The sequence below is a fragment of the Tupaia chinensis genome, unplaced genomic scaffold (genome assembly GCF_000334495.1).
Source record: "Tupaia chinensis unplaced genomic scaffold, TupChi_1.0 Scaffold000674_2, whole genome shotgun sequence".
Classification (NCBI taxonomy): domain Eukaryota; kingdom Metazoa; phylum Chordata; class Mammalia; order Scandentia; family Tupaiidae; genus Tupaia; species Tupaia belangeri.
This window is the reverse complement of record NW_006160198.1, coordinates 3,219,736-3,242,747: the sequence shown is the minus strand read 5'-3', so window position 1 is coordinate 3,242,747 and position 23,012 is coordinate 3,219,736. Positions and strand designations below refer to the sequence as shown.

The 23,012-nt window shown below is 37.1% G+C and overlaps 1 protein-coding gene across 1 annotated transcript in view; it reads right to left on the bottom strand.

Moving 5' to 3' along the window:
• The window catches only part of LY75 (lymphocyte antigen 75), a 192,109-nt gene that overhangs the window by 151,798 nt on the left and 17,299 nt on the right, over positions 1-23,012 (bottom strand). Inside the window, exons 4-7 of the mRNA XM_027776510.1 lie at positions 21,088-21,252; positions 12,663-12,773; positions 10,880-11,020; positions 7,640-7,831 (exon numbers count right to left, since the gene is read on the bottom strand). Coding sequence (XP_027632311.1) covers positions 7,640-7,831; positions 10,880-11,020; positions 12,663-12,773; positions 21,088-21,252 — 609 coding nt within the window. The remainder of the gene's footprint in view (positions 1-7,639; positions 7,832-10,879; positions 11,021-12,662; positions 12,774-21,087; positions 21,253-23,012) is intronic.

The window sequence follows — 23,012 nt, the reverse complement described above, 5'->3', positions numbered from 1 at the left end:
CCCGGCCCTCTTGTTTTTTTTTTTTTTTTTTTTTTTTTTTTTAATCACAGGCATTCTGATTGGGTTTAGTGGTATTTCTATGGTTTGATTTGTAATTTCTCTTATGATAAGAGATATTAAGCATTTTTTCACATGCTTTTTGGCCATTCATATGTTCAGCTCATTTGCCCATTTTTAAATTAGGTTGTTCATTTTTTTGTGGGTAAGCTACTTGAGTTCCCTGTATATTCTGGTTATCAGTTCTTTATCTGAAGCATAGTTTGCAAATATATTCTCCCATTCTGAGGTATGTCTCTTTATTCTAATTATTGCTTCTTTTGCTATGCAGAAACTTTTCTTAGCCTGATGTAGTCCCACTTGTCTATTTTGGGGATTATTGCCTGTACGTTCGGACTCTTATTTAAGAAATCTTTGCCTTCTCCAAAGTCTTCGAGAGTTTTCTATGCTTTTCACCAGTAGTTTTATAGTTTGAGATTTTACATTTAAATCTTTGAAACTTTTTTGAGATGACTTTTGTTAACGGTGAAAGATAGGGTCCAGTTTCATTTTTCTGCAAGTGGATATCCAGTTCTTCCAGCACCATTTGTTGAAGAGACTTTCTTTTCCCTACTGGATTATACTTTGTCCTTTGTCAAAGGTCAGTTGCCTGTATGTTTTGGGGTTTATTCTGTTTCATTAATCTACATATCTGTTTTTGCCAAAACCATGCTGTTTTGATAATCACATCTTTGTAATATATTTTGATTCAGGAAGTGAAATGCCACCTACTTTATTCTTTTTGCACATTATTGCTTTGGTGATACAGGGTCTTTTATGGTTCCAGACACCTTTTATTATTATTTTTTCTATATCTGTAAAGAATATCTCTGGTAATATGAACAGACTTACATTGAATTTGTAAAGTAATTTGCGTATGATTGACATTTTTATTATATTCTTCCAATCTGGGAACATGGGATGACTTTCCACTTTTGCATATAATTTTCAATTTCTTTTTTTAGTTTTTCATAGTTTTCCTTGTAGAAGTCTTTCATTTCTTTGGTTAGACTTATTCCTAGGTATCTTATTACTATTAAATTTTTTGTGGCTATTGTAAATGAGATTACTTTCTTCAATTCTTCCTTGGTTTGTTCATTGATATTGTATAAAAATGCTGTAAATGAGAAAGCAAGCCACTGGATTTGGGACTCAAACTGCGGTCAGACATGTGGAAGTCCAGTGTTCTTAACATTACACCATCTGCCGGTCCCCTTATTGTTGTTCTTTATGAATTTGCTTATTCTAGGTCCCTTATGTATGTGGAAAGGGATACTGTTTTCGTTCTTTTGTGTCTTTTTTCGCTTCCCATGTTTCCAAGCCTCATCTGTGTTGTAGCATGTATCAAAATGTAATTATTTACTGCAAACCTTTAATACATAGGGGAAATTTTTGTACAATAACTGATCTTTTAACAAAGGTAAGATGACACCTTATAAAAGAATCACTGTTGCTCTTTAAGGGGTATTATGAAAGTAATACAGATGTGGTGAGAAATTGCAAGCATCTATTCAACCCAAAGTGGAATTGAATGCTTTCTCTATGTGTTTCTTTGTTTTATTAAACAAATATAAAATAATCCATAATGACCAACTTTTCCACCCATAAAGAAGGTCACATTTAAAAATGGAGAGGGGCTAGGGCCCACAGATAGCATGGTGGTTAAGGTGCTGGACTCCCATGTGGCCAAGTGCGGTTCAAATCCTGGACCTGGCTGCTTACCTTCTTGTGTTCGTTCTCTCTCTCTCTCTTTCTCTCTCTCTCTCTCTCTCTGTGTGTGTGTGTGTGTGTGTGTGTGTGTGTGTGTGTGTTTGTAATTTCTCTTATGATAAGAGATATTAAGCATTTTTTCACATGCTTTTTGGCCATTCATATGTTCAGCTCATTTGCCCATTTTTAAATTAGGTTGTTCATTTTTTTGTGGGTAAGCTACTTGAGTTCCCTGTATATTCTGGTTATCAGTTCTTTATCTGAAGCATAGTTTGCAAATATATTCTCCCATTCTGAGGTATGTCTCTTTATTCTAATTATTGCTTCTTTTGCTATGCAGAAACTTTTCTTAGCCTGATGTAGTCCCACTTGTCTATTTTGGGGATTATTGCCTGTACGTTCGGACTCTTATTTAAGAAATCTTTGCCTTCTCCAAAGTCTTCGAGAGTTTTCTATGCTTTTCACCAGTAGTTTTATAGTTTGAGATTTTACATTTAAATCTTTGAAACTTTTTTGAGATGACTTTTGTTAACGGTGAAAGATAGGGTCCAGTTTCATTTTTCTGCAAGTGGATATCCAGTTCTTCCAGCACCATTTGTTGAAGAGACTTTCTTTTCCCTACTGGATTATACTTTGTCCTTTGTCAAAGGTCAGTTGCCTGTATGTTTTGGGGTTTATTCTGTTTCATTAATCTACATATCTGTTTTTGCCAAAACCATGCTGTTTTGATAATCACATCTTTGTAATATATTTTGATTCAGGAAGTGAAATGCCACCTACTTTATTCTTTTTGCACATTATTGCTTTGGTGATACAGGGTCTTTTATGGTTCCAGACACCTTTTATTATTATTTTTTCTATATCTGTAAAGAATATCTCTGGTAATATGAACAGACTTACATTGAATTTGTAAAGTAATTTGCGTATGATTGACATTTTTATTATATTCTTCCAATCTGGGAACATGGGATGACTTTCCACTTTTGCATATAATTTTCAATTTCTTTTTTTAGTTTTTCATAGTTTTCCTTGTAGAAGTCTTTCATTTCTTTGGTTAGACTTATTCCTAGGTATCTTATTACTATTAAATTTTTTGTGGCTATTGTAAATGAGATTACTTTCTTCAATTCTTCCTTGGTTTGTTCATTGATATTGTATAAAAATGCTGTAAATGAGAAAGCAAGCCACTGGATTTGGGACTCAAACTGCGGTCAGACATGTGGAAGTCCAGTGTTCTTAACCACCATGCCACTTGCCGGCCCCTGGTATAATCTTTTTACTATATTCTTGGATATGATTTGTTAATACCTTGCTGAGAATTTTTGCATGTGTATTCATCAGCGATATTTGGTCTGTAGTTTTCTTTTTTTGTTATGTCTTTGTCTGCTTTGGGGACCAGGGTGATGAAGGCTTCATAGAATGAATTTGGGAGGGTTCCTTCCATTTGCATCTTCTGAAATAATTTGAGGAGAATTGAGGTTAGCTCTTTAAAAGTTTTGTAAATTCAAAAGTGAAGCCATTGGGACCTGGGCTTTTCTTTGTTGGAAGAATATTTATTACTGATTCAATCTCATTGCTTGTTATTGGCCTATTTGGGCTTCCTATTTCTTTCAGGTTCACGCTAGGTAAATTATATGTGCCCAGAAATTTGTCCATCTTATCTAGGTTTTCTTGTTTACTGATATATAGTTGCTTGTAATATTCTCTCATGATCTTTTTCATTTCTATTGTGTTTCTTGTTATATTGCCTGTTTCATTGTTGATATTATTTATCTGGTTCCTTTCTCTGTTCTTGATCAGTCTAGCTAACAGCATGTCAATTTTGTTTATCTGCTCAAAGAACAAGTTTTTGGCTTTATTTTTTTCTGTATAGTTCTTTTATTCTCTATTTCATTTATTTCTGCTCTAATATTTAATATTTCTTTTCTCCTGATTTTTTTGTTGTTGTTTTTCCAGTTCCCTGAGATGTGATGTTAGGTTTTCTATTTTTCTATTTTTTCCTTGAGAGCACTAATTGCTGTGAATTTGAGTCTTATGACTGTTTTCACTGTGTCCTATAAGTTACGAAATCTCATGTGTTTGTTATCATTGCTTTCAATTAATCTTTTTATTTTAGTCTTAATTTTTTTAGTAGTTGTGAAGTCATTCAGAAGTAGGTTGTTTAGTTTCTGTGTGTTCGTGTATTTTGGAGGGTTCTTTCTGTAATTTATTTCAAGTTTAATTCCATCATGTTCAGAAAACATGCTGGATATGGGACCAGCAGTTAGTGTAATGGCTATGTCGCCAGGCTCCCACGTAGCCAATCGTGGTTCGCGTCCTGGATCCGGTGGCTTAAACTCATGCTGTGTGCATATGCGTGTGTGCCCAAGATCCCAAAAGGAGAATGGAGGAGAAGGGATTGCGGCATGGCCATCCCCCCTGGGGGGTGATTTCTTGCTTTCTGTCTCTGTCTCTCTCTCTCTGTCTGTCTGGCGAGCACATGCACCCTATAACAAAAAAAATAATCCCTCCAAAAAAAATAATCCCTCCAAAAAAAACCATGCTGGATATAGTTTCTATACATTTTAATCTGTAAAGTCTTGTTTCATGCCCTGCCATGTGGTCAGTATTAAAAAATGTTCCATGTGGGGGGTGAGAAAAATGTGTATTTTGTGGTTGTTGGGTGAAATGTTCTATAGATGTCTATCAAGTCCATCTGATTAATGGTATCATTTGGATCCTGTATCTTTTTGTTTCTTTTTTTGTCTAGATGATCTGTCCAGAAGAGACAGTGGGGTGTCGAGATCCCCAACCATAAGTGTGTTGCAGTGTACCTCTCCCTTTAGATCTAGCAGTCTTTCTTTCACATATTTGAGTGCTCCAGTGTTGGGCGCATACATATTGATAAGTGCTATATCTTGTTGGTGAATTAGCCCTTTTAGAATTATATAGTATCCTCCTTTGTCCCTTCTTACAATATTGAAGTCTACTTTGTTTGATATCAGTGCTGTGACTCCAGCCATTCTTTGGTTTCCGCTTGCATGGAATATCTCTTTCCAGCCCTTTGTCAGTGAAATGTGTTTCTTGTAAGCCCCGGGTAGAGGGCTCCCATCTTTTTATCCATATAGCTAGTCTGTGTGTTTTAATTGGAGAATTTAATCTATTAACATTCAGTGATATTACTGATATTTGTGAACTTATCCTTGCCATTTTATTAGTTATTTTCTCAGTTGTTTGGTGTTCTCTTATTTCTATTTGTCTCTCTTTCATTTTCCTGATGTAGCACTCCCTTCAGTACTTATTGAGGAGCTGTGTAGTATTGGTAAATTCTTTCAGTTATTGTTTACCTGAGAATGATTTTATTTCTTCTTTTCATTTAAAGAATAATATTGCTAGGTACAGTATTCTTGGTTGAAACTGCTTTTTTTTTTTTTAAAAGCATTTTGAGTATGTCGTCCAATTTTTTCCTTGCCTATATTATTCACTTGAGAGGTCTGATTAGCCAAATAGGATAACCTTTGTAAGTACACTGGTATTTCTCTCTTGTCATTTTTTATTATCATTGTCTTTGATTTTTACCAATCTAGCTATGATGTATTGTGAGGAGGATCTTTTTATATTGATTCTATTTGGTGTTCATTATATCGGGTCATTGGGAAAGTCATAATGCTTTCTTGGGTAGAAAACCATAGAAAAATACAGCATGACTTTCCTGACAACCTGATATTTCCTGATCCTGGATGTTTTATGTTTCTCTAGATTTGGGAACTTTTCAGATAGCATTTCATGGAAAAGGTTTTTTATCAGTCTCTTCACCTTCTGGAAAACCCATTATGAAGGCATTTCGGCATTTAATGGTGTCTAGTATTTTCTGTATGTCACTCTCATTTTTTTTCTTTTTTTTAAAATATATTTTCTTTCTTTTTAAGTTTTTTCCCATGGGGTGCCTGTGCTTGCCAGAGAGAGGCAGTGAGAAGGAAAGTGAGAAATCACCCGCCCCCCGCCCCGGGAGGGATAGCCATAATGTAATCTCTTGTCCTCCATTCTCTACCTGGGAATTTGGAGGCACACACACATACTCCTGGTGTGATTTTCAAGCAGCTAGGTCCTGTACTCAAACAGCGACTTGCCATGTTAGAGTCCAGCACTTTAATTACTATGTCACCGGCCAGTCCCATTTCTTGGTTATTTAAAATTCATTTTGGTGTTTTTTTTTTTTTTTTCTTTTATAACTAAGTCAGAGTGTCTTCCAGGGCAGAAATTCTTCCTTCTTCATGGTCTAATATGCTATTAATGCTTTCAAGGGAGATTTTGATTTCTTGTATAGTATTTTTTTAATATTATTCTTATTTATGTATTTATTTTTAATTTTATCAGAGAGAGAAAGAGAAAGTGAGAAAGCAAGCCACCAGGTCTGAGACTCGAACTGTAGCTGGCCATGTGGGAGTCCAGCACCTTAACCACCATGCCACCTGCCAGCCCCTCTTGTATAGTCTTCTTAATTAGTATTGTTTATCTCCAGAAGTTCTTTTTGAGTCTTTTTCAGGATATCTATGTCTTTATGGAGTTCCTCCTTCAAGTCATGGTATTATTTTCTCATCTCCCGGTATTGGTTGTCCGTTTTTTCTTGCATTTCATTCAGTTTTATTATGATAAATATTCTGAAATATTTTTCTGTCAACTCCATAATTTCTTGTGTTTTATCCATTGTTGGTGAGGAGTTACTATGTTATTTTGAGGGAGTTATGACTTCCTGGTTTTCTCATACTTTTTGAAACTCTGCTTTGCTTTTTAGGCACTTGGTGAAAAACTCACTTCTTTCTTTGATGTAACTTTCTTCAGCTGTGTGCTTGTGTACTCTGTGGTATACTTCAGCTCCATGCCGTTTTCCCTCTTATTTCCAAGTCTTTATAGCTCTGATGAGGCTAGGCGCTAAGTTGGGGAGGGAAGACGAAAGGTAGTAGGCAAGTGGATATGTGTCACCCACACACTCTTTTTTTGGATCTGGGCCCAGCAGATGTCAGGGTGGCCTGGGTACATTACATTCTCTGCAAGTGGTGCAGGACCTGGTAGAAAATCGCATATGCTGGGCAGCTCCGCTTTTCCCTGGCTCTTTATGGTTTTCTTAATTAGCCTATTAAAATATTGATAAGCAGGCAGGTTGGGTAATGAAGGCTTTCTAAGTCACTTCTGCAGGGAGAATATATAGTATAACAAATGCACTATGATCTATAGGTTGGCCTTCCTGATATCTGGTACAGAAAAACTTTGTATTATGGGGACTAATGAAATTCTATAAATACAATTATAGATGCTCCAATTAGAATTGAAATATTCTCCAGAGCTGCCCTGGAATGACCCTGTTGCCTCCATAAATAAAACAATTAGCACCATGCTGGCACAAAACAATTGTCTACTATTAGCTATTACTATTGGTGAACCCTGAGATGAGAAGAGGTTGTAATATTAGCAGCCTACTATATTTTTACCAGTCTTTAAATTTCACAAAATTATAGAAGCAAAATCATTTCGATTTTTGGAGCAACTTAAGTAGAATTTAGCTTATGAGAAGATGGAGAGAGCCAGTCAATGGTCATACTGTCCAACTGGTAGTCATTAGGCACATGCGACTATTTAAATCTAAATGCAAACTACCTAAAATTAAGTAAAATGTATACATCAACCCTTCAGTTGTCCTAGCTACACTGTAAGTACTCAGAGGCCACATGTGGCTAGTGGTTATCATATTGGACAGTGCAGGCTGTGGAATTGTTCCATTACCACAAAAAATCCTATTGGACTGTGCTAACCTATAGGGTTAAATTTTACACTTTCCATTTCCAACAAGAGTCTGAAGATAGGAATACTTTAAAATGTCTTAAACATCTCAAATAAGGTATTAAAAAAAACTTACCCCCATTATGGAGTTTTGTGACAACCACCTCTATATCTGCTAAGGAATGAATGCTGATTAGGTCAGTACCGAAGGCTCTGCATTTCTTTTGTGCATTATCCCAGGAATCACTCTCATTTACCAGCAGATAGCAAAATCCATTATTTGGCAGCCAGCCTGCATCACAGCGGGTATCTGAATATGTCCAAACATCTGAGAGAAAAGCAATGATTTATATTCCATACATCTATTTTGAATCAATAACATTGCAAATTCTTTTTTGGAACAAAAAGTTTCAGGAAAACTGGGAAATGTGATGTCAGATACTACAGTGACATGAATTTATGTGGTACCTAATGTACATATGACATCCTAACAATTCTTGTGGGGATTCAGATAATGATGTGACTTTAATGTGATACAAATATGTTACATGGCCGGACACAGATGATTTTAGTGGTGTAGACACAATCAAGGGAAGGATTATCCTTAAGTCCTACCAGAAAGAAGAAGCGTTATTGTTTACAAATCATTTTCTGGCTTTGGTATTTGTTAGGTTTCCCTCCAGTCTCTGCCTTTGAGAAGATCATGATGCATTGAGCCTCCTTTTCTTGTATGATCTATTTAGCAAGGGGCTGTGCATTACTGTTAAGCAAAGGATGGGCAGTTATTTAAGGAACAGAATAAGACAATTCTACACTCCACACCCGAGAGATGGCAATGACAGAGGGACAGGGCAAGACATCTCAGGGCTTCCTCTTTTCTCCCCTCTGCCAGACAGATATTCCTCATGGGATTAGTGATTCTTTGTTTTGACCATGGTAAAAGTCATGAATGAAAATCTAATCTTTCCAGATTAGAAGAAAAAAGAAAAGCATAAAACCATACAAAACACTTCTGCCCTTGAAACTAGAAAGTGGTTCAGTTACTCAGACTTCACTGATTCAGAACCACTGAAGCATTTGTTGTAAGAAAATCCAGCATCTTGGGACCAGCAGGTGGTGTGGTGAAGATGCTGGACACTCCCACATGCCCGATCATGGTTCGAGTACCGGAACTGGCAGCTAGCTTTCTCAATACCCCCACCCCGGTCAAATTAAAATGAATGAATGAATAAACAAAATCAAATAAATAATTATTTTAAAGAAAGAAAATCCAACATCTTAAAAATATGGACAATTTGCTTTTTACTAAAGAATAAAATTCAGGTTTAGCTAGTCTCTTGCACTTGTAAGATAAGTCAATTATTTTTTTAAATAATTATTTTATTTAACTATTTACTTATGTATTTAAATTTGACCAGAGGGGGGCAGAGTGAGAGAGAGAGAGAGAGGGAAAGTGAGAAAGCAAGCTACCAGGTCCGGGACTTGAACCTCAGTTGGTCATGTGGGAGTCTAGCACCCTTAACCACCATGCCACCTGCCGGCCCATGTCAATTAATTTTAAGGTCTGAAATAGCATTTGTTTTTACATTTTACAATTATGACAAAGGAACAGAGGAAAATATCACCCATAACTGAACTAGAAACAATCATTTTCATATTCTAGCCTTTTTCCTTATGAATACATATTTTTATCAGATAAAAATGATAAGTAGGTATAATCACTTTGTTCTGCTCTTTGTATTTTCCTTCTGGCACAGTTATTTTAATAAATGCATATTATTCAATCATGTGGAAACATCATGATTTACTTAATTGCTACTGTGAGATATTTACTTAAATCTATCATCAGTAGCTCTAGTTTATTTTCATTTGTGCTAGCTTTTCTATTATGCCTCTTGTATGAAATAAATTTGTTGGAATCAATTTGGAAGATAAGTGTTAATTTTCCCCTATTGTCTTAAAATAGCTCCCTACATTCTTTATTCTATATACTTTTTTCTTTCTTAAAAAATTACTCTGGGGGCCAGCAGGAAGTATAGTGGTTAAGACACTGGACTACCAGTTGGCCTACCATGGTTCAAGTCCTGGACTTGGCAGCTTGAAAATCATGCTGAGTGCATGTACATGCATGCCCAAAATCCCAGGGAGAAAATGGAGAAGAAATTGTGGAGTGGTCACCTGCCCCCCCCCGGGAGGTGATTTCTCACTTTTCCTCTCACTGTCTCTCTGTTTATTTTTCTCCAGTGAGCTCACACACCATATGGCAAAAATGTTAAATAAATAAATAAAAATTACTCTGTTTCCTTTTGGATGTCAAAAAATTAGGATACTTTATTCCCTTCCCCCACAGTTAGTTAAAGCAGAGAATTTTAAAATTATCTTCCCCTACCACCAATTTTGAGCATAAGTTTCTCTCATTCGATGAGGATTTAATCAAATAGCAGGTATATGCAGTCTCTATGCTTGAAAGTCAGGGCACTCCTCTTCTTCACGTTTTCAAACTTTCCTCAAACTTTGCAATACAATCTCATCTGTTCTGGTTTCTGTCTCACCCCCCAAACTCCTGGGTAAACCCCCCTCCTTACACATGTCATCCTTGGTTTTTTACAGGATTTTTCAATACAAGGACCCTTTTATTTTTTTGAAGTACATTGAGAGAGAGACCCTTGACAGGGTCCTGCCATGCATAGTCCTCCCCAAAGTCTGCCAGGCAGCCAGGAGCATGGACATGCATGGGTCCACCAAGTACACTGAGATCGACTCAGGATCTGAACCTGGACTTCCCATGTGGCTTCAGTACTGCATAGAGGCATCCTACCACCTGTGCTAGCATTGCTGGACCAACGTGTCTGTAGTTTTTGACTCATTACAGAAGCATGTAAAACAAAGACCCTGTCCCTTCAGTAGTGGTTTTCAGACTTGCATGCAGCAGGATCACATGGAAGGCTTCTTAAAATACAGATTGCTGGAATCCATGGACCCCTAGAGTTCGTGCTTCAGTAAATCTTTGCATTTTTAACATATAAAGGTGATGCTGGGTGCTCTTGGTTGGGAACCACACTTACAGAACCACTGTGTATTCTAAGGAAAAAGAGCCACTGGTGAACAGAAATACATTTTCACTCTAACATACTTTTGCCTTATGGACTTTTAAGAGCATGTATACCTATTTTACTTTATATTCTTCACTACCTCAGTTACATTTTTATTGAAATATAATTGACAATATCTAATCACAGAGTCAAAAATCAAACATTTTTCTGCATTGGCAGGATCAGGTGAAGGCAATGTGGAAATAGGTTTCAGAAATAGATTTACTTGGCATTACAAAATTTTGATTTCACAACCTAATTGTTTGAAGAAGTGAGAAACATACCTGCTAACTCCACTGTATTATTTAATGGTTTTTCGCAGACGTAGGGCAGTTGGGCTTCACAGGAAAAACTCTGCCACAGACCAGACTCGGCATCCATTCTTCCGCAGCTCGATCCACCTATTGTCGGTGCACTAGGCATAGCTTAGAAGACAGGATTTTCCGAAAGTCAGAAGAAGAAGGTTAGGGCCAGGGTGGTAATTAGAAAGAACAACTGGATTCCTAATTTCTGCATTTATAGGAACTCATAGTATAATTAAGCCTCAATGAACAATCATGTACTTATATATGTCTTTTTGTCTAAAATGCAGGATACGGGGGAAACGAACTGATAATTTGTGGTTAACTTAAAAACCAGAAGTCAAAAAGAAACCTTTATTCCCAAATGACTTCCATGTCATATTCTGTGATCATTGGCTCTTAATCTGCTACTCTATACAGTAAAAGTATTTATTTATGATTCTTTAATGTGTTTAATACCTTGAGTTTAAGATTAAATTATTTTTTAAAATTCTACTTACTGAGATAATAGAGTATGAATTTATTTGCTAATAAGAATAGCAAACAGAATTAACTGACATGATTAATTGTTATTTTATTGTACTTAAACTTTTTTCCTGTATGTGCGCACAATATATTTATATAGGAATTAATGTTAACTTTTAGGTTCTACATTTGTCAGATTTACTATTTATTTATTTTCAATTTTTGCTTTAGGGCACATATATGCTTTGGAGACAGAGCGAGAGAGAGCAAGAGAGTGAGAAAGCACCCTCAGGGGAGATGGCCAGATGACCACGCTGTAATCCCTTCTCCTTCATTGTCCTCTAGGGATTCTGGGTACACATGCACATGTGCCCAGCAGATCTTTTAAGGCCCAGAGCTCAAACCTCTCAGTCAACCAGGTGGTATCCAGCTGCTTTGACCACCATGCCCCCTGCTGGCTCCTGTCAGATTTATTTCTAAATGGTACTTATTTCTAAAAGGTCCTTAATTCTTTTTAGAAATAAATCCTTTGGGAAAAAAGGTTTTTGTCTGAGTGAGTTATTCTTTGTTTTATCCATTATGAAATACTCTTTGACATATTTATTTGTGTAATGAAATGTAACCATTATATTGTCAGTCCTTGGGTGCTACAATGAATGGGGAGACTTCAAGAGGTTGAAAATGAAGTCATATTTCTAAATTTGAATTAAGCTACAGATGAAATCCAACGTGGATGTCATAGACATGCTCAGTGGCTTCTGGGCATGCAGTGGGGCTCATTCTGCTCTGACCTAAAGATGTAGGGCTGCTCTAAAGGTCAGGGGCATATGTTCTGTTGCTGATGGTTTGGTTCAACTTAGCTATAGCCACACCACAATCAACAATGGCATAGGAAAAAAGTTCTTCTGAAAGGTAACCATAATAAGAGATGCTAAGATTTGAAAACTTTTATAAGCTCTCTGCTAATGGGAAGCTCTCTATCTCTTTTTTAAAAAAATTTACCAAAGCGAATGTGCACTTACCAGAGAGAGGTAGAAATAGAGAGAGAAAAGGAGAATGCATTCCCCCGATGGGATGCAATCACTCTGTAATCCCTTCTCCATTTCTTCCTTCTGTGAGAATTTTGGGGTCACATGCACACTTGCCCAGTGTTTTTCGAGCCACTGGGTCTGAGACTTGAACCATGTAGTTGGCCGTGAGAGAGTCGGTACCCTTAACCACTGGACCATGGGTCAGTTCACTCTTTTTCTTTTTTGAAGCTTTTGTTCTATGCAAAGGGGGTGTGGGTAGGAGCAGTTACCTGGGTCCCAGTTGAGAAAGTATAGTGGCTTATGGTCTGACCAGTCCCAGCCTCTAGCAGAGTACAGTTGATTCAAGCCCATCCAGAAAATTCTAGCAATGCCTTCTTTTTCTGTAACAATCACATAATTTTAGAAAGGGACAAAACTGCTTTAGTTTCTAAATCAGACTTCGGTTTCCACTAATAGCAATAGATAAATAAATAAATAAATAACTAGAAAGCCTTGATTGTAGGGCATTCATATAAGAACTTGTCAGAACAACAAAGGCAGGGAATGCGGATAGACAACAAAACTTGACACTGTTGAGAAACCCAAAGGCTGAAAAGTTAATTTAATTTTGCTTTTCCATTAGCTTGTCGAATTTCCTTTCTTCTAAGCTTAGAAGAGAATTTTCTCAGAGTATCGTTTTCAGTTTTTTTTTTTTTTCTTTAATTAGTTGCTAGAGTGTGTGTTCACTCACCAGAGACAGGGAGACAGAGAGGATGGAGAAAAAGTATTCTCCGATAGGGCATGGTCAGATTGCAATTCCTTCTCCTTCACTTCATTCTGTCATGATTTGGGGCACACAAGCACACACATCCACTGTGATTTCAAAGCCACTGGGGCCAGGAACACACAGTTGGCGACGTAGGATCTGGCTCACCTCAACCACTAGGCTACAGGCCAACTCTCGCTATTTTTAGCCCTCTCATATAGGCACGGAAAGCTATCAAAAGCAGTTTATAGTATACATCTGGATTTGGAAGATCTGTTCATATTCCACACTGACAGTTTAATTCATGAAGCACATTGTTTGCCAGGTACTAAGGATATAAAAACAAAAATGATTAAGTGTCTGCTCTCATGATTTCAATCTAGTAGAAGGAAACAGGTATAGATTCCCAAATAGTGAAGTGTTCTAGTACTAGGTCAGAAATATTTGCATGCTTAAGAACTGTTTTGTAGGCTATGGCTATGACTCTAGAACTCTAAGAAATGTTCATGTTGGAGATACAGAACGAGTCTCTCTCTCTCTCTCTCTCACACACACACACACACACACATGCTGTAGTGGAAATGCATCATTCAAATGTATTTTTTTGCTGACCAGATGCCATCGGTAAAAAGAGTGAAAGAGAAGCAGGAATCATTTAGCTAGCAAGGTCAGTTGCTGATATATCACCAATGTGCCAATTTTCCTCTTGTCCCAGATGCGTGGAATCATGCTTGTAAAGGTCTATGCATTTGGGGAAAGGATGAAAAGGGTGCGTGAAAGGGTGTGTAGGATTTTCACCAATGTCTATGAAGGCAGCATTATTCAGGAATATGGTAAGACTTCATCAACCTTACAAAGGAAGAATTTGAAAAATTGAGGACCAGGTGGGAGAGATGTCAATCAATAAAATGATCCACCAAAGACAAAGATGATGCTAACAAACAGGAAGAATAGGAGAGATGTCAATCAATAAAATGATCCATCAAAGACAAAGATGATGCTAACAAACAGGAAGAGTTAACATGTTAGAATTTTTTTTTTTTAAAAATTATTCATTCTTAATTGTATTTATTTTAACAAATTTTGACCAGACATGCGTGCGCACACATGCATATCCCCCCCACACAAACACACACAGAAAGTGAGAAAGCAAGCCACCAGGTCCAGGACTCGAACTGTGGTCAGCCATGTGGGAGTTTCCAGCTCCTTAACCACCATGCCACCTGCTGGTCCCAACATGTTAGAATTGTTTAAATATTCCCAGCAGGAGAACACTTGGTAATGGCTTCTTAATTTTTCTCAGGGAATTATTTATCTATAAAAGTTTTCGTAAAGTTTGTGAAAAATGTGTATTATGAACAAATCAACCCCAGATTAAATTTTTTTACACCAAAGTAAACTCATACATTAATTCCATTTTCCATGCACTTTGAAGTACTCTCATATGTAAACAGTGTGGTTTGAGTTAAAAAACAAAAACAAAAAGAAAACAAAACCTCATACTTTAAGAGATTTCTGAGGGTAATTTTTATTTTGCACAATCTTTGCCTTACTGCAGACTTTACAACTCAAATTCCTAAAACAGATGATTCTACTGGAACTGATACCCAGGAAGACGAAGAGCTTTCTCAGGTAGAGCAGAAATAGCAGCAAAGCAGAAAGGGGCCAAAAGCAGTGACTCAGGCACCAACATGCCTGGGATAGGCAGAGCCTGGGAAGGCAGTGATGGGGACAGCAGTTCAATTATTGCTCCACTGTGGGGCAATGTGAAGTTAGGAGGGAAACGCACTGGAGCTACTCTGCAAATGAAAGGGGCAGGGCTGCAGGATCTGGGGAATCCATCTATATCTATATCTATATCTATATCTATATCTATATCTATATCTATATCTTATTTTTTTGTGTGTGTACATATATACATATATATATGTATATATATGTATATAAAACAAAAATATATAAAGCAGACTTCTATATTATATCATTTATATTATATTATATTAAGCAGACTTCTATATTATATCACTTATATTATATTTTATTTATAAAATATAAAAATAGACTGACAGTTTAAATTCATTAAGCACATATTATTTGCCAAGTATTTATATAGTGGTGGTAATATTATGGTAATAATATATGTGTATATATATATACATATATATTTAAAAATAGGATGGTAGATGTTTAACAAGTTTACAGACTGTTAGAAAGGAGTAGTGAAGTGCAAGTTAGTAAAAATATGAGACAGGAGAAACAGTTTACATGGCTACAGAGCTTCGTGGAAGAAATCAACCTTCAAGGAGCTGAGAGGATGACAGTAAAGACAGTAAAGATTCTATGAATTTGTAAGTATGAGGTTGTCTCTTTTTTTTTTTTCAGAATACTCTACAAAGGACAGAGAAGGTGGGTATTTGGGTAAACGTCTTAAGGAGAATGCTCAGTGGAACTGTGGATTCATTCTTCTCTTTTGTCTTATAAGCGTAAGTCAGAGCTGCTAGCACTGGTATACAAAGACTTTTACAGATTTTATCTAATGTTACTTTTCCCAGCATTCCCAAAGAAGTCTAACTCTGGTATTCTAGACTCTGCATATCCTGACAGTCAGAATTCCTTTGATTCATTTCTACTTGTGTATACTGAAGAGAACCAGTCCCTTGCACTCATTCTAAGTTCAACAGCATTCCTTCCATGAAGCCTTTCAGTTATACGCCTGCAGGAAGTGATGGCTGCCTGTGAATAACCCTGTGGCTTACCTGCCCACGTCAAGTACACATTTATAAAGTAACAACATGATCCTTTGAAACTGACATGTTCCTGATTTGACTCATTACTGTATTCTGATTTGTACTGGACCATTTGACTGATTTAAAAATTGTGACAGTGTTGTAAACACAATTGTTTTTTATGTGTCTTTTGCCAGGTGGATGTAGATGGGAAAGGGATCAATTCTAATGGTCCTGATTGGACAAAATGAAGAGAAGAGATTTCTTATATGGTCTGCACACTTTGGAGTGAGTTTTTTTTTTTTTTTTCTCTCTACCTGTAGTTTAGGAAAGAATTTGAGACTGTGTTTATCCCCATCTTTGCCAACGACAGACATGATTGCTGCATAAAACCCCATACCTAATCAAATGAATGGGTACACTGGAATGGATATTTCTTGCCCATTCCAGAGATTCCTCTTTAAACCTCATTCTATACTTGATTTCTTTCCTCACAATGAGAGACAGTAGTGTCTTTTTTTTTTTTTTAAGGGAGATTTTTGCTACAGGGTGCATGCGCTTGTCAGAGAGACAGAGAGAGGCATAGAGACAGAAAATGAGAAATCACCCCCCTGGGGTGGGGATGGCCATGCAGCCACCCTTTTTCCTCCATGATCCTCCCAGGATCTTGGGCATGCACACACATGTGCATGGTGTGAGTTTCAAGCCACCAGGTCCGGGACTCAAACCACTGTTGGCCATGTGGGTATCCAGTGACATAACCATTATGCCATTTACTGGTCCTGAGACTGCAGTGTCTTATAATAATCATGCATCTGGAATGAGCCAGAAAAGACCTTTCCTACTGCATCAGAAAGGCAACAGCCATCAAGGGCTCTAACCTAGAAGTGCCTTAGCCTTGGAGCACCTTTCAAGTTGGGTTAAATTAAAAAACTCTTCAGAGTGGAGGTAAATTGGAAATGTTATTCCCACTCAGGAAATTGCTGAGTCCACTTTTGTAGCCCTGGAGTACTTAGAGTTGCTGGGAAGGCCAGCAACTGACTCCTCCTAAAAAATCCAGCTGGCACACAGAAACCAAAGCTATCACCCCTAGGCCTCACGTATCAGAGAAACAAAATCAAAACAAAACTAATTAGGTGTAGGGCAGGCAGGAAATAAAAAGAAAGCTCTTTTAGAATGCATGAGACTTATCATCAAGGAGGGGCTGATTCTGCTATTTTTCTGGCAATAGATTCCCTAGATCCATCTAACTACTAGCTACAAAACCCAGAGGCTGTTTGGGAATAATACTCTCCATTATGCTCTGCATATGTACAGCTTTTATTTCCCTAGCTAGATCAAGTGCCTTGACTACAAAATCTCTGTCTGGGTCACTTTTATTGGACTCAATATCTCTAGGCCAATGTTTATATATAGTTACATTCAGGAAAGTAGTTTTCACTAATTTATGTTGTGCTGTTAGACACAATATAAATTTCAAGATTCGGATACTCTGAGTTTTAGATGTTAAAACATAGCTTTCTTGGTTCTTAGGAAACCAATAATCATAAATAGGCATACTGATCTACCTAAATAACTTCTATACTGAAAGAAGACCTTCAACCAATAGAAAGGATATACCTTTAATAATACTGATATGCATCAAATGTGGAGAGTGTCTGGCCAGTACAGGGAACAATATGTTCCTTTAATACATTTCCTCCCTTTTATTAGTTATTAAAGAAGACTGATACATAAAGAATTGCTCAACTGTCATTGCTCCAAATATATCACTAGATTATTTGGTAATCACAGTTTGACACTTCTCTCCTTCACTGAGGTTATCACTTACCAAATGGCAATATTCTAGGAGACTTAAATATCTTGGCATTTTCCATTCTCAAAAATATTTTTTTTGGTAATGCTTCAGTGAGTGAAGTCTATGATAGGATTTCACAGATAGATACTAGCCCAATAGACTTATTTGACAGGTTTTTATTCTAAAAGTCTGATTATTAAAGTTGTAGACAATACAGAAAAAAGAGATATGAGTAAGAAAGGAGGTCTGAATAAAGCTCTAGCTAAAAAGCATGACAAAAGACTAGTGGTTTTTATAGTTAAAAGAAATAAAAACATGTAAGAGGAGTAAGTAAGGCTATGCAATTCTGTGTGTATGTTGGTTGATATTCAAATTCCAATTCTGGTACTTCCTACCTGTGTGATGTCGGGTATATTATTTGTTGATATTACTTTCTTTATCTGGTGATAAAACTACTTGTCTTGTTGGCACCAGCAGATGGCATAATGGCTATGTCACTGGACTCCCATGTAGTCGATCTCTTCAGAGTGGAGGTAAATTGGAAATGTTATTCCCACTCAGGAAATTGCTGAGTCCACTTTTGTAGCCCTGGAGTACTTAGAGTTGCTGGGAAGGCCAGCAACTGACTCCTCCTAAAAAATCCAGCTGGCACACAGAAACCAAAGCTATCACCCCTAGGCCTCACGTATCAGAGAAACAAAATCAAAACAAAACTAATTAGGTGTAGGGCAGGCAGGAAATAAAAAGAAAGCTCTTTTAGAATGCATGAGACTTATCATCAAGGAGGGGCTGATTCTGCTATTTTTCTGGCAATAGATTCCCTAGATCCATCTAACTACTAGCTACAAAACCCAGAGGCTGTTTGGGAATAATACTCTCCATTATGCTCTGCATATGTACAGCTTTTATTTCCCTAGCTAGATCAAGTGCCTTGACTACAAAATCTCTGTCTGGGTCACTTTTATTGGACTCAATATCTCTAGGCCAATGTTTATATATAGTTACATTCAGGAAAGTAGTTTTCACTAATTTATGTTGTGCTGTTAGACACAATATAAATTTCAAGATTCGGATACTCTGAGTTTTAGATGTTAAAACATAGCTTTCTTGGTTCTTAGGAAACCAATAATCATAAATAGGCATACTGATCTACCTAAATAACTTCTATACTGAAAGAAGACCTTCAACCAATAGAAAGGATATACCTTTAATAATACTGATATGCATCAAATGTGGAGAGTGTCTGGCCAGTACAGGGAACAATATGTTCCTTTAATACATTTCCTCCCTTTTATTAGTTATTAAAGAAGACTGATACATAAAGAATTGCTCAACTGTCATTGCTCCAAATATATCACTAGATTATTTGGTAATCACAGTTTGACACTTCTCTCCTTCACTGAGGTTATCACTTACCAAATGGCAATATTCTAGGAGACTTAAATATCTTGGCATTTTCCATTCTCAAAAATATTTTTTTTGGTAATGCTTCAGTGAGTGAAGTCTATGATAGGATTTCACAGATAGATACTAGCCCAATAGACTTATTTGACAGGTTTTTATTCTAAAAGTCTGATTATTAAAGTTGTAGACAATACAGAAAAAAGAGATATGAGTAAGAAAGGAGGTCTGAATAAAGCTCTAGCTAAAAAGCATGACAAAAGACTAGTGGTTTTTATAGTTAAAAGAAATAAAAACATGTAAGAGGAGTAAGTAAGGCTATGCAATTCTGTGTGTATGTTGGTTGATATTCAAATTCCAATTCTGGTACTTCCTACCTGTGTGATGTCGGGTATATTATTTGTTGATATTACTTTCTTTATCTGGTGATAAAACTACTTGTCTTGTTGGCACCAGCAGATGGCATAATGGCTATGTCACTGGACTCCCATGTAGTCGATCACAGTTTGAGTCCTGGACCCGGTGGCTTAAAGTCATGCCAGACGTGTGTGTGTGTGCATGCCTAAGATACCGAGAGGAGAATGGAGGAGAAGGGATTGCAGCGTGGCTATCTGCCCTGGGGGTGGGGGGGTGATTTCTCACTTTTTGTCTCTCTGTCTCATTCTGTCTTTCTGGCGAGTGCTATAGCAAAAAAAACCTCTCCCCCCCAAAAAATACCCTTGTCTTGTGAGGTTGCAGTGAGGATTAATTTATTTAACTAGAAAACTTAGGGCGTTGTGCATGGTTACCATTTATTAAATATTTAATTATTAGAATGTGACAGGATTTATCTGAATTATGTAGTCAATAGGTATGTGTTTAATATCTAGCAATAATACTTGAAGTTTGGTTCAAAAGTAAAATACAACCCCTAAGACCCATCTCTGATTGTAAATAACTTAAAGTCTTACAGAAGATGAATCCATGTGCATGCCTAATACAACCTGTTTTCAAGTTAGACTATTCGAATTCAGACTCTGCTAATTACTGTGGTTGACTTTGGACAAGCTGTATTTCTTCTCTGAGCCTCACATTGCTCATCTGCAAAATGAGCATAATAAAACCTTCATTGAGTCGTTATATAGTACAACATCAAATGGTACTACTAATTTTGGCAGTCAGAGAATCAATAATCAGGGATTCAATAATGTAGGTTTCTTGATTTTTAAAGATAATATAAACATTTTTGTTTACAAATTGCAAACAAAACAATATCCTGTCTTTTCCATTGTGTCCATAGTATAAAACCTACCTTTTTTTTTCTTGCTTCCTTCCTCCCTCCCTCCCTCCTTCCTTCTTTCCTTTTTTCTCCTTTCTTCTCTTTAAAAAAAGATTTCTCAGAGGATGCATGCACTTAACAAAGAGTGACAGAGAGAGAGAGGGAAAGTGAAAAAGTACCTTCCAATAGGGGATGGCAACACCACAATTTCTTCTCCTCCATCTTTCCCTTCTTTTGGGATTTTGGGCATGCATGCATACATACCTGGTATGATTTTCAAACTGCTGGGCCAGGAACTCAAACTGTGCAGCAAGCCATGTGAAATCCAGCTGCCTTAACCACCATGCCACAGCCTGGCCCCACTTTGATTAGTCTCCTTGCCCTTGGGGACCACACTCTGTCATACAAACGTAAGAACTTCTTACTGAAACTACTTAATATGACTCAGCCGTCTTCTTTATCTTTCTTGAATATTTTCAATATTCAGAGTTTAATATTCTTGCAAATCTTTTTACTTAAGATTAGGGAAACAGTTTAATCTTGCTACCCTACCTCATTTTCTGAATATCTATTTTTCTTTACTCTCCAGCACCAGAGGCATTTTCAATGGATGGAGTATGATTATGTAGAGTGCTTTATTTTTGCTTGTGGGCTTTAGTGTTGAAGTTTAAATTCCAAGATAAATACAAAATAACACACCGGATATACAAATAAGACAGTAGTATCATTTCAGGAATTTGCTGTACTACATTTAAATTGAACCTACCTTTAAGATAAGTTAATTCAGCAGCACTGGTGATACTGAGTAAGTCAGCTCCTTGGTTCTGGCATGAAACATAAGCTTCTTTCCAGGAAAGAGCTGCCTGAGTATTAAATTGGTAGCAACTTCCAATCTGCTCATTCTTTTCCCAATTACCTTTACAGCCATTTTCTGTTGATAAAAAGATATGTTAACAATCATAAAGTAAAGTCATAAGGTGATATATCACTTAGAATGCTTACAAATATTGCAATTCAATTTGCATACTCTTAGAATATGCCAAAAAGTAGGCTGCCATCACTCATTTTGACCATATTTTGATCCTTTGGTTACACAATGACATTGAAGTCACAGGACACCAAAGGCCTCAGGCTGGTTAAAGCCTCCACTCTCCCTTCATCTTCCACTCTCCTTTTATTCTCTATCAATTACAATGTCATGCTTTTGCCCTTGTCCTTACCTGTCCTCTGCCTGGTTGCCCAGAGTCTCAATGTATACGCATGTTGAACACTGAGCTAAGGGAGAATGAGCTCCCTTGAACTGCGAAGGGCAGGCTGAAAAGGGCTTGCTCCTGGCCTGCAGAGAAACCACTGTATGTGTATGTGCCTACACAGGCAAGCTGCTTAATTAAATGGCCAAGAGTTAGAACCCCAGTGACTACTTTATTTGGGAAACTAAGTCCAAGTTTCTTAATATATATATATTTTTAAGTTTATTTATTTACTCCATATGAGAAAGAGAGGGAGAGAGAGGTACAGCACCCTCCCTCCACCAACAGGGTCTTGATGCTTCCATCCACCCGCAGCTTTATCCTGCCCAGATCATGGGACTCAGGAACTTCTCCTTCCTATGGGAGTTTGTTATGTAAAGAATTGTATTTTACTGCTGCAACCCCATGTGGCCCTCTCAATATTTTAATAGATGATTGAATATATAATACATAATTAATATTATATAATTCACATTATATATGTATGTGTACCTATATGCACATACATGTATATAAATGTATTTGTACATTATATAATGTATGTATTCTGTATTTTTTCTTTGTTTTAGAGATTTTTTACTATAGGGCACACGTGCTAGCTGGAGAGACAGAGAGCAACAGAAAGTGAGACATCAATCCCTTCTCCTCCATTTTCCACTCAGAATTTTGGTCACATATGCACATGTGCCTGGCATGAGTTTCAGCCACTGGGTCTGGGACTTGAACCGCAGTCAACCATGCAGAAGTCCAGTGCCTTAACCACTATACTACTCACTGCCCCTGTATCATATTCTTAAACAGATATACAAAAACACTTATCATTACAGACTAAGAACTTTCAAAGTGTTTCCCGGATGAGACACATAAATCTTGAGACACTTAGTTCAGAGCTTCTCATGTGCTCCTCACAGGAGGATCAAACCAGGGCTGGCAGTGGCAAGTGTGTCCACGTTCCACTTGGGTTTTCCATAGAGCGTCCCCTAATCAATTACACATCAGGCATTAGACTCAAGGACCTTCAAGTTGGAAGGTCCCATAGTGATCATCTTGTCTAATGCCCTCATTTCACAGATGGGAACAGAGATCTATTATCAGAGCACTGGTCTCTGAGCCTGGTCTTGCTGATCTTCTGAATGACACATACTGCTTCTTCAGACATTTTTCTACAGCATAAATAGCACCAGAGGTTATTGTGATATTTGATGAGAATAAAATGAGTCAATTTGCAAGCAGATTGCTTAAAGAGTCATTATTAACACTGAGTTCCTACGCTTACAAAGCCAGAGGCTTTCAGTGTGGTGACAATATGTTCGCTACACAACATAATCTCCATGATTCAGCAGTCCGCAGATTTGAGAAACTCATAGACTTGCATCTTCCATAAAAAGTAACTCTGGGGGGAACCAGCAGTTAGCGTAATGGCTATGTCGCTGGACTCCCA